Source organism: Adiantum capillus-veneris, chromosome 4, assembly GCF_014529385.1.
Source record: "Adiantum capillus-veneris isolate H3 chromosome 4, ASM1452938v2, whole genome shotgun sequence".
NCBI lineage: Eukaryota > Viridiplantae > Streptophyta > Polypodiopsida > Polypodiales > Pteridaceae > Adiantum > Adiantum capillus-veneris.
In genome coordinates this window covers 149530242-149542376 of record NC_140934.1, presented here as the reverse complement: position 1 = coordinate 149542376, position 12135 = coordinate 149530242, and the positions used below count along the sequence as shown (strand labels likewise).

The window sequence follows — 12135 nt, the reverse complement described above, 5'->3', positions numbered from 1 at the left end:
GAGGCATCAGCCAATGACCCTAAAGCCTATTGCTAAGGAGCCAAAGATATCTGAGATGACTTTAGCAGACCTCACCAAGGCCATTCAAGAGAGTCTTAGAGACAATCGTGCTCCGCAAAACAACCATATGTATCCAAGAAGGAAGCAACAATGGTGCTCAGTATGCTATGATCCGCATAGTACTAGTGAATGCCCTAAAGTTTAGAGTAAAATTCAATGGGAATTGCAATGCCTATGTGAGGTATGGTCATCAAAAGCTAAGGATTGCATAGTATTTAAGCGCATGATGGCCAATAGACCAACCTTAGCATGGACAAACACACCTTGAGTGCCTGCGTTGATGTCAGACCCACCTATGAACAAACATCACAACACATGGTCCCTAGGGCCCAAAATGTTGTTCAAACAACACCCTTACCACCTCCTGTGCTAGGACCGCAACCACCACATATGAGAATCACTTCTATGAATCAAGTGGGTTGTGAGTCATCTATTGCTTGTTTGGAAGGCTGTGAGGAAGATATAGACCCTAATATTTCCTATGGGTTGGATGCCCTTGAAGAAAGTCCCCAATACTACATGGAGGACTATTGGGGACAAGTCAAACCTGTCTATCAAGTAGCTGCTCTTGCTGCAAGAGGCCAAAACATCAATTACACTGCTAAGAGACCACCTCTTCAATATTATGAGTGTGGAGGTCACATTGTGTGGCCAAGTGTCCTATTAGGCTACAAACAAACGCCACACTAATGCAAACCAACCAAGCGAGCACGTCTACAATCCCGATACTCATGTGTAATCGATGTGGCATAGATCATTTGATTGCCCAATGTCCAAATAATCCAAATGCACCGAAAATCACACATTTAAACTTGATTGAGGTTACCAAGGAACCATTACAAAGTACACCTGTGGTACCAGTAAACATACTCACACGATCGATGCTCCAAAAACAAAATTATATTCTTGAGGAAAGAAACACAACATCAATTGCCTAATCTGAGAAGAAGAAGAAAACAAGAAGGAAGAGATCGCAAAAAGCAACGAAGTTAGACCCCAGTTCAAAGACCAACATAGGGACCGGAGACAACCTCGTATATATGAACGATGCTGAAGAGGATTCCGATTCAGGTGGAACCATGGAGACCAAAACGACCACTAAGATAGAAACCAACAAGGAAGATCTTCATGAGCCACAATGGCCAGGATCCAAGAAGAAGATAGGAACTTGTCCAAACCCTACAGAGGAGATCGTGCGAGTCAAGCAATTAAGGATTTTGGTAGAAGATACCCAAAGGGATCTAGAGCCAGTACCTAGGTAGATCCAGATTACAGACACCGTGTTCCCTACGCAACAACAACCTCACCAAGTCCATAGACCCTTAGCCATACCTAGTGTCATCCAAGAAGAAAGTGACTTAAAGTCATGGGAAAGTGGGCGTACTCACTTCTGGATGGAAAGAATGTTTACAGAGAGACTACCAGACCCTATCAAAGAAATGGAGATCCCATCTTCCCCACGTCAAGGGATTGAAGCCCAAAAGGTGTCGTTAAATATTGCCAAATTGATGGACTTCATGGCTTTAGAAGTTAGAACCACCATCATGTCCAAACTATATAAAGACCCTGAGTTGGTCTCAGCTCTTTGAGCTTTCCTCAATGGAGAACTGAAGGTTGGGCTACCACAATTTTCACAAATGGATGGATCTGGGGAGATGCCAATAGAGGAGGAACACTTAGATTCACAACCCAACCTAGATGAGAACCTTGTGGTAGAAATACCTATTAACAAGTTGGGACAATACTTTGAGGGCGATGAATCCAATGCAACCATACCAATCACTACCAAGGGATTAACTGTGAAGGGAATCCTTGATGGTGGCGTTGGGGTTAGCATTCCCGAGGGATTCACTGTGTTTTTTTGTATTGTACCACGTGAGTGTACAATAGGGGGGTTTTTAGATTTTGTACATAAGCGTATACAATAGGGGTAGCCCCTCATTATTTCATACTCATACCATACACATTAGGGAGGGGGGGGAGGAGGGGGGTTACATTCAACTACCTGAGCCACCTTAAATACATTAGTAAGCTCTCTCTCTCTCTCTCTCTCTCTCTCTCTCTCTCTCTCTCTCTCTCTCTCTCTCTCTCTCTCTCTCTCTCTCTCTCTCTGTGTGTGTGTGCATTGATGAATACTTTCATGGCGTGGTGAAAATAAGGGAAAACTTAAAATTCTCTCATTTTTTGGGTCAAAATTAGAAGCTTTTGTCGGTAATTACATTAAAACTTATGTGAATTTCCTCATTTTCTTAAAGCCAAGCTCAAACCCCTCTAATTTGTCAAAATTCCCAAAATACCCTTCAAATTTTTAAAATTTCCAAAGCACCCATGTATCTATTTTGGTTGGATTGATCAAACTTTTCTAATCTTCATTCCTTTTTGACAATTGAGATGCATTTTTGAGTGGTTAGCATGTAATTTGTCACATATTACCTCACAAAACAGGCGATTATGTCCACAAAGATAACACATAAGTGTACTCATCAACAAAATGTCAATCATTGAAGAACAAGAATACATCCTAATTCCTCTCTGTCCTGCCACACATTGGCTAGAGAGAGAGAGAGAGAGAGAGAGAGAGATAGATAGATAGATAGATTTTATTATCGTCCTCGGAGGTCAAATATGACCTATGGGACCAAAGTTACATGTGATGTAGTATGTGTATGGCTGATGAGTGACTCTCGATGCTCCAAAATTGTAGTGATGAGAGTCGCAATGGAGAGCCCACACTTTGGCTGGGAGAGGAAAGTGTGTAGGTCTAAGTTATGGCTGAAAATGTGAGAGAAGCAAGTTCGGATGTGATCAAAAGCTGAGCACTCTAGTAGTGTGTGGTACTCAGACTCTCGAACTTGCAGTGAGCATAATGTGCACAATCGATTTGACTCTTCTCCATTGCCCCAATGCCCTATCTCGCATCGAAGGAAATGGGAGCTAAGCCGAATTGCTGCGATAGTGCGTATCGCGAACAAGGGAATAGGCTCAAGCATGTAAGTGTGTGTACGGTTTCCTCTCTCAGCGAAGAACATGGTTTTGTAGTTGGGGGCAATATAGGTGGTGTAATGTATGAAGCGTGACCCACCGAATTTCTCCCAAGCCGTAATACATTGGCGTTGTAGAAAAGCTTCATTCACTTGAGAGTCAATTGAAGCATCATGTAGCAAGTGTAATACATCCCATCTCCCAAACCACTTCTTTATGTCTTGTATCCATCCCGTGCTCAAGATCTTGCTTTTATGCGTCTTTATACATCCCAACTCAAGAAGTAGGAGCATATATGGTGTTTGTGTCTTCACTTGGAGAAAGTTTGCAAGAAGACGCTTTTGGACATTCTCAAACTCTTTCCAAGTAGACTTTGAGATGCTCCCGCCCCACACTTCAACTCCATAAAGAAGAACCGGTGTCACCAATGCATCAAAAAGATACTTCTTGAGAACCCAAAACTTGATGTTTCTTGCATTCTACATGTTCTCAAATGCATAATATGCTCTCTTTCCCACTTCCAAACGACGCATAGCACATTCATGCCACTTGTGATTGGATGGAACCTCAAGGCCAAGGTACTTAAAGCTCTCAACAACTTCAAGTGTCTCGTTGTTGTACACAATGCATGGCTTCTCCTTATGGTTGGTTTTCACAAGCATAACCTTTGTTTTGGATTCATTTACAATCAGCCCACTATGCAAGCAAAAGTTCTCAAGGACAACCATAAGCTTTTGTGCATCTTCTAAAGTGTGTGCTAGAAGCACTACATCATCTGCATACAACAAAAGCATGATTACCGCATTGCAAATAGTGACCTCTTCAATGCCTTCTTCTTGCATAAAGTCAAGTACCATTTGTTCCAATTGATCGATGCATAGACCAAAGAGAGTTGGTGACAATGGACATCCTTGTTTAACCCCAATAGTGCTTACAAAAATTTCTGAAATTTCTCTTCCCATGCGCAATTGACAAATCACCCCTTCTCATAGATTCGAGAAACCGCAAGCATAAACTCACTTGGCACTTGGAGTTCTTCCATCCTTCTCCACAAATTGTTACGTGGAATCATATCAAAGGCTTTCTTAAAGTCCACAAAACAACAATACAATCGCTTGCCTTTCAACCGACTTTCCTCCATGAGAACACGAAGAGTGACAAGATGATCAATGGTGCTATGGCATCGACGAAAACCCGCTTGTCCCTTTGCACGCTTGTCATTCTCTTCAGCCCAATCACTCAATTTCATCTCCATTATGCACCCAAACAACTTTGCCATAAGAGACCCAATCATTATAGTCCGGTAGTTGCTTACATTCTTTACATCCCCTCCTTTATGCAAAGGCGTAACCCAATTAACGTCGTAGGAAACTATCCCAAGATACCTAGCCAACGAGGAGAGTTGAACTCAAGACCTATTATGAGAGAGAGAGAGAGAGAGAGAGAGAGAGAGAGAGAGAGAGAGAGAGAGAGGGAGGGAGGGAGAAAGAGGAAGAATAAGAGTTTTAACGTCGTAGGAAACTATCCCAAGATACCTAGCCAACGAGGAGAGTTGAACTCAAGACCTATTATGAGAGAGAGAGAGAGAGAGAGAGAGAGAGAGAGAGAATGTTAAAGATGGTATCCATTATGCTTAGTTCAAATGTAGAAATGACACATCTTCTTCCAAATTTCCACCTATGCTTGCCTTCAAGATGCAAGCATAGGTGGTGGAGAGATGTGCTCACTTTGCATCTGTTGAAAACAGCTCAGAGCTTCCTGGCCCTACCACATTTGCCATACATATCAACCAAGGCTATGCTAAACACACCAATTTTTTTCAACAATCCGTGAGTAACAGTATCATCGTGAGTTCTTCTTCTACAATCTCCATCATCGTCACTTCCTTGACTTTTGTCATCACTCAACTGCGGCATTCACTTCTTCTATCATGTGTACCTTCACTGCTGCTTTTGTGTAGTTCCTCTTCTTTCAACTTTAGCCTTGTGCTCAAGCTCCTATTGCATATCGTTTCTTTTACATTACAAATTTTAATCTTTGGAGGTAAAGGGTATGTCTGCGTCAAAATTTCAAGAAGCTTTGCGGCCAGAAATCCCGCCACAATGGATGGAGATCAGTGTGCGCGCAAGGTGAGACCCAAGAAAGCACGATCACAAAGGTAATTACTGTATAACGCACATGAAGTTTTCGGACTACGTAAATCCATTATCGTCTGAGTGAGAGAGAGAGAGAGAGAGAGAGAGAGAGAGAGAGAGAGAGAGAGAGCTGGATCTCGGTCTTCAATCGCCAACTTTGAACCCAAGATTTCCAAGTTTAAGGAGGCATTTGGTTTGTTCGACAAAGATGGTGATGGCTATATTACCACCAAGGAACTTGGAACTGTGATGCGCTCTCTTGGCCAGAACCCTACCGAAGCTGAGTTGCAAGAAATGATCAACGAGGTTGAATCAGACGGAAATGGGACCATTGATTTTCCTGAATTTTTGAATCTCATGGCCAGGAAAATGAAGGACTTTGACTCTGAAGAGGAACTTAAGGAAGACTTTAAGGTGTTTGACAAGGACCAGAATGGGTTTATTTCTGCAGTAGAGCTTCGTCACGTGATGACAAATCTTGGGGAGAAACTGACTGATGAGGAGGTGGATGAAATGATCCATGAGGTTGATGTTGACGATGATGGACAAGTCAACTATGAGGAGTTTGTGAGGATAATGCTGTCGAAGTGAACTTTGTTGAATACCTCATGGTGCAACCAGCTTTTGTTGGGCTTAATGTTACCTTTGCAAAGTAACCTTTCTTTTATGCTCATTTAAGCCCAATTTGGCTATTAGTCATAGTGTATGCCTTCAAAAAAATATGATTGCAGGCTTGTATCTTGGATGAGTGATTCTTGTGTTAAGCTTAGCTGACTTGAGCTTGAGAATATCGAACATGTTAGTACTGCCCAGTTGCACGGTTATAGCGTTAGGATGAAGTGCTAGTTCGTTTGATTGCAATTTTCATGTAAATTGATCAAGAATCTTTTTGAGCAGTTCTTAGCAGTCAAAGAGAGAGAGAGAGAGAGAGAGAGAGAGAGAGAGAGAGAGAGAGAGAGAGAGAGAGAGAGAGAGAGAGAGAGAGTTCTTGCTCCTGTATGACAGAGGTAGAAGGAGAAGAAATTGGGAGACCTGAGAGCTCTGAAATGCAAGTGCCTCTGTGCCACGGCCAGAGTGGCCTTCCACAAGCTATCTGGGTGGGCGGGTGGATGCAGTAACTATGCTGGCTGGTGGCTTTGGCTTGCACAATGTGTGGTGCAACCATGTCCATGTTTCTTCTTTTCCTTGGTAAGCTCGTTGACTCAATCTGCAGCTTTTTTGATTTTGATTGCATGGCCAAGCAAGCCTCCAAGGTAAGTAATAGCTTTGGTTTCCTACTATGCCTTGTGCTAGAATCAGCAACAACAAGGCAAAGGAATGACATTGGAAGGCTTGCCATGTTGTGATGTATTTCCAATTACGTGTTTGTTTCTCTGATTTTCTTTCTAGTTTTTTTATTTTTCTTTAACAGCTTCATTGAAGCTTGAATTAGTGATTTAGAGTTTACATTGTCTTTAGTATTGATGAGATGAAGTGATGTTATATCCGTCCCCTTAGCTGAAGCATTTCCTCTTGGTGATTTTTTGCGGTATGCAGTCTATTTATTCTACTTGAGCTTGGTGTGGTTTGGGACTGGATAGATTGGGAAGCCTGCATTCTCATTCACACTTAGATTAAACATGAATGCGTTTGAATAATTAGGATAGAACGTCAAGAGCACAATTTATTTGAGAAAGAAATAGAGACATTCTACTATGTAGTGCAGAAAGAAACTTAAGGCAATCACTCTAATCATTTTCCCATTCAAGGTAGGCTGAGTCATTGAAAGTCATTGCAGTTGATCTGATTAGCTTCAATTGTGTAATTTCAAAGAGCTTTTTTTAAAAAGGGTGCTTTGTTATGGCATAGGCAAGAAACTTGCTAATTTACTAACAGTGACTCCTTTGGCTGGGTAATATTATGTTCTTACGTGTCAGCAAAGGAAGAGTGCTAACCCTACAATGCAAACAGAACCAAGCACTGACATTCGTTGAAGCCAGAAAATTGTATTGGAGAGCAGCCAAATATCCATGTTTCTCTTTATAACAAAGAGAGAGCCATTGTAAGACTAGCTTCGAGTGTTTTGTGTTATCCTAGAAAGAAGTACCATGATCAAAGCTACAAGTGACTAGACACCGAGACCATTTCGATTGGCAGTTATGTCGACACCAAGAAATGCCCAAGACATCAAGACCCTTGCTTCTGCACCTTTGTCATTCGACAGAGTTGTCACTTTGACTGAGGAGGAGCCTTTGCAAGGGGGCCAATGCGGCAACCAAATCGGTGCCAAGTTCTAGGTGGTGGTATGCACTGAGCACGGCATTGATCCCATGGGGTCATACATTGGCGATGCTGACGTGCAGCTGGAGAGAGTGAATGTGTACTACAACGAGGAAAGCTGCGGGTGCTATGTGCCTTGTGCCGTGCTCATGGATCTGGAGCCAGGTACTATGGACAATGTTCGAACGGGACCCTATGGGCAGATCTTCTGCCTTGATAACTTTGTCTTTGGCAAGTCCAGAGCTGGCAACAACAAGGCCAAAGGTCTGTTGTGTTCTAACTTCCTAGTATCCCCCCTCACATGGTAGACATTGGCTTTAGATCTACGCTCACCACTGCTAGCTAGTGCTGGATTCAAAATTTGTTTCAAGTTAGCAAGGCTTTTCCACAAACTCTTTCTTCAATTAATGTTGATCTATTAACTGTATATTGTTTCTATGCTTGAGATGTTTGTCTATACACTATGATGCAAGCTTTTGTAGTAGCAAAGCTTCCTCTTTTCAGACTTCTTTGGCAGGATGATGCCGATGTGAGGAGGAGTTTGTGCTGACGCTCACAATGGGAGGCCAGCACCTTGCAAGCGAAGCGATGCATGACTTGTGGTCGTGCTTGCGGTGGCCATAGAAATCTAGGGATGGGCCAAGATGCATGACTGCTATTTGCACCGCATAAAAATGCCAGACTAAGCTCATTAGTATCATGACGGGCTGGCACTCGAAACGGATGAGGATGGCGGCATGATGCATGAAAATGTATGCGCTTGCCACCCCTTATCTGAAATTGGAATCTCTAAACAAATCAATGGTTTTTATTTTTTTGAAGCCATTAGGAATACCTATTAATTAGGTGGTACTAGATGCAAGATAATCGAAAAATCTCTAGGATCTTTGAAAATGCTCTCCCAGGTGAGTACGCAGGTCCTTGGAGATGCCCTGGTGGTGTTCAGCAAAAGAGAATGAAAGAAAAGGTGGAGACTAACCATAGGTGTTGGGGAGGATAATACGTCACCATGGAGCATAAGGCGAGCAGTGAGGCTAGGCGCGGCAGGCTCAGAGAGCCGGGCAGGGATGGCACAGGACGAACATTTTTTTTTTCATAACAAACAAAGCGCCTTCACAGTCTAGGCACTTCGATGCAGTGGTTAGCCAGTATGATTTGTTTATGAGAATTCCAGAGTTCGGTTCACATGCTGGTTTTGCTTGGAAGGTGCACTTCAAAGGTAAGGCAAAGAACTATTATATAACTGGTTTTAGGAAAGGGGGCATAGGTCAGGTACAATATAATGGTTAAGATAATCATATAAGCATGTTTATCTCTCCTCAGGTTTAAAAAAATGTTCAAGTTATTCGCTAAATAAACGGTCCAAAGATCCTACCTGAATTCTAATTTTGTCAATGCTTAATGAGATAGTTACATATGTAGACTGATTATGACCCCTTTACGTGAGATGCACCTCCTACCTGGCCATTCTTAGTCATTATGATTGAAGTATTGATTGTTAGTGGGGACATAGGAAAATTTTTTCTCTTGCTACGCTTGAAGTATTGCTTTATATGGATTGTAGGGAATGGGTGAGGCAATTGTATTGCTATAAGCTAATTATATGGTAAAGCAAAGGAAGCTTTCAGAATAGTTATGGCCTTCTTTTCAGATTTGAGTAAAATGAGGACAGAAAACTGGCAAGCCTGATTTCATGGCAAAAATAGAAGAATGGCGGAAGCAGACGGCCTCGACCTTAGGGCAGTCCGAGTGCGCCTCTAAGCTCTCTCTCGACCTCATGTGAAAATAGACAAAAAAATGAGTAAAAGAGGACAACAAGAAAATAATAGAAGTTATTGCTCAAATATCGTTACATCCAATATTGTAAGCCAGCATTACAATCAAGATCGACAGTGAAAACACCATACAAACGACGGAGCAAATCTTGACAATTTAAGATGTCGGAGCTTCTCATGGCTAGGTGAGGAAAGCTATGAGGTAGCCAATGCACAAAGTCCCCGCGATCAAGGTAGCCCGTGCAAATGAGCTTGCCAAAGGCAGGACCTATAATCTCCATGGTTGCAAATGCTTGCAACCATGGGATCGCAGGTCCTTGCTGATCCTTCCCCTACATTGCATGTCGTAGGACTATAGTCAATGTGGCCTTCCCCTGCCTTGCATGGTGTATACAGTATTGTAGCAAGTGAGCAATTTTTTATTTGCGGACAAGCATGGTGCCCATGTCGTTACAGCCGTACATATACAAAAACAGTCCTATAGTCCAGTTTTTTATTAAAAAGTTTGTAGGTCATTTTTCATAAGTTGTTAGGTCCTTTAAAATTAGGTATAGTCCAAAGTCATGATGTAATTTGCATATGTTTTTTAGGTTTTAGAGTTCGGCCTCTTTTACGATAAAAGCGTTAAAGTTTTTAAGACTGTTAGTTTTTTTTCCATGTAGTTACAAATTCTATAGTCTCAATTTGTCACATGGTCATATGGCTTGACCGGGTGTACCATCTTGAGCTATGGATTTTTACCTTTAGTTCTTCTACCTATGCATATGGCTTGACCGGGTCTCTTGAGCTATCCATTCTTACCAAATGTGTAGTTGTGCCTCTTTTTACGATAAAAAGCGTTAAAGCTTTTAAGACTGTTAGTTTTTTTTTCATGTAGTTACAAATTCTATAGTCTCAATTTGTCACATGGTCATATGGCTTGACCGGGTGTGCCATCTTGAGCTATCGATTTTTACCTTCAGTTCCTATGCATGTGGCTTGACCGGGTCTCTTGAGCTATCCATTCTTACCAAATGTGTAGTTGTGCCTCTTTTTACGATAAAAAGCATTAAAGTTTTTAAGATTTTTATTTTTTTTGTAGTTACAAATTCTATAGTCTCAATTTGTCACATGGTCATATGGCTTGACCGGGTGTGCCATCTTGAGCCATCGATTTTTACCTTCAGTTCTTCTACCTATGCATATGGCTTGACCGGGTCTCTTAAGCTATCCATTCTTACCAAATGTGTTCTTGTGCCTCTTTTTACGATAAAAAGCGTTAAAGTTTTTAAGACTGTTAGTTTTTTTTCCATGTAGTTACAAATTCTATAGTCTCAATTTCCCACATAGTCATATGGCTTGATTGGGTGTGTTATCTTGAGCTATAGTTTCTTGCCAAGACACGTTTAGCATACCTTGGATCTATGTGTCACACATACACAATGTCTTTATTTTGTATATAATTACAAATATAATCTCAATTTGTCACATGGTCATATGACTTGACCGGGTGTGCCATCTTGAGCTATCAATTTTCACCTTCAGTTCTTTTAGCTTTTAAAGTGAAATATGGTATACCAATGTGTCACATTAGGTTAATGCAAGAGCTTTGATGTGATAGTTTGAAATAGAATCGAAAATATCTATATATATGTAGTTTGACTCGAATGCTTCTTTTTTTTAATAGGATATCTATATAGTCATTATGGCAGAGGGTAAGAAGAAGGCCTTTCTTCAATCTCTAAGGTCAACTCTCTGCAAGGTGATTAGTGAAATTTCCGGAGAAGCAGGTAAAAAGTATCGTGCAAAATGAGACGCTCATGGACAAAATGCTTGAAAAAGTAATTGTAAGTGCGGTCTCCAAGGAAACCTTTGTTATAAGCAAAGACAAAGCTCGCCAGTTTGCTTATAGTATCATTGGTAACATGGAAAAGTGCCCCCATGATTTATATGAAGCTCTTTCCGAAGGTGTTCAGTTGATAAAGCTCAAGGCTTGGCGTGCAGAAAGAGAGAAGAGTAAGTGTGCCAAAGATATAGATACACAATATGTGTTATCTAAAAAGCCACGAAGGGAGTTACAAATTATGTAGTTGTTTGCAAGTATTCTTGTTTATGAATGGGGCTTGTCTTTACAGATAAGCAGACTCGGGTATGGCCATCAAGGAGATTGTGATTAACCTCAATAAAGGGACAGTGCAAACAAACACACTTGGTTTTGTTATGGGAAGAGAGGGAGTCATATGACATGTTTGATTTGATTTATGTATTTTACGTACACGGCAGCCATATGACATGGACATCCCATTTTGTTGATTGTGCAGTATGAGAAGCATGACATACTAGCACTTTGGAATGTAGTTTGGTTTTGAGGGTTCATTTGGTAGGCTACTTTTATGTTTTCATTTTGTGTTTGTTTTGTACATGATCGCCTATCGATGTGGACATGGCCTTTTGGTAATCATGTGATTAGACTATGTGATTGAAGGTTTCCTATGTACTATGATATGTAGGTCATAATACCACTTTGAAGTTAGATTACTTTGACTCTATTGAAAATGTGTTTGATTTTAATGTATAAGATAATCCTTAAATCCCACGTGGGAGCCCAAGATGAGGTGGACAATTTTTTTGGAAAAAGAAATTATGTGATGAAAAATCCCATGTGGGAGCCCAAGAAAAGGGCGTATTGATTTTTTTTGAGAAAGACGTCTCCGTACAAAGGAGGTTTTGGCGAAATTTTTAAGATTTATAGTTTATGTGCAAACTCAAAATTAAATACAGATGGTGCTTTTTTAAAGTGCATTTTGCTTAAGCATAGACGTGCATTCATATCACATATAATTGTTTTTGTTCAAAAAGATTAATCTTTTAATGAGTTGTTTTGTAATGTTTTTTGATTTGACGAGTGAAGTTTTTCATGGTTGTTTAAGAGTATGTATTATTTG

The 12135-nt window shown here is 40.9% G+C and overlaps 1 protein-coding gene and 1 pseudogene across 1 annotated transcript; both read left to right on the top strand.

Annotated features, from left to right (window-relative positions):
- The first annotated feature begins 5327 nt into the window (after positions 1-5327).
- On the top strand, positions 5328-5779 carry LOC147460149 (calmodulin-like). The gene has a single exon (XM_086509970.1). It carries the CDS (start codon positions 5427-5429, stop codon positions 5766-5768), a length of 342 nt encoding a protein of 113 aa, XP_086366096.1. The 5' UTR covers positions 5328-5426; the 3' UTR covers positions 5769-5779.
- A 546-nt stretch (positions 5780-6325) lies between these two features.
- Positions 6326-8726, top strand: LOC147460148 (uncharacterized; annotated as a pseudogene).
- The last annotated feature ends 3409 nt before the right edge of the window (positions 8727-12135 follow it).

Bases quoted from the DNA above. Each gene is read 5' to 3' on its own strand.
- LOC147460149 (XM_086509970.1), top strand. From the start codon at position 5,427: ATGCGCTCTCTTGGCCAGAACCCTACCGAAGCTGAGTTGCAAGAAATG.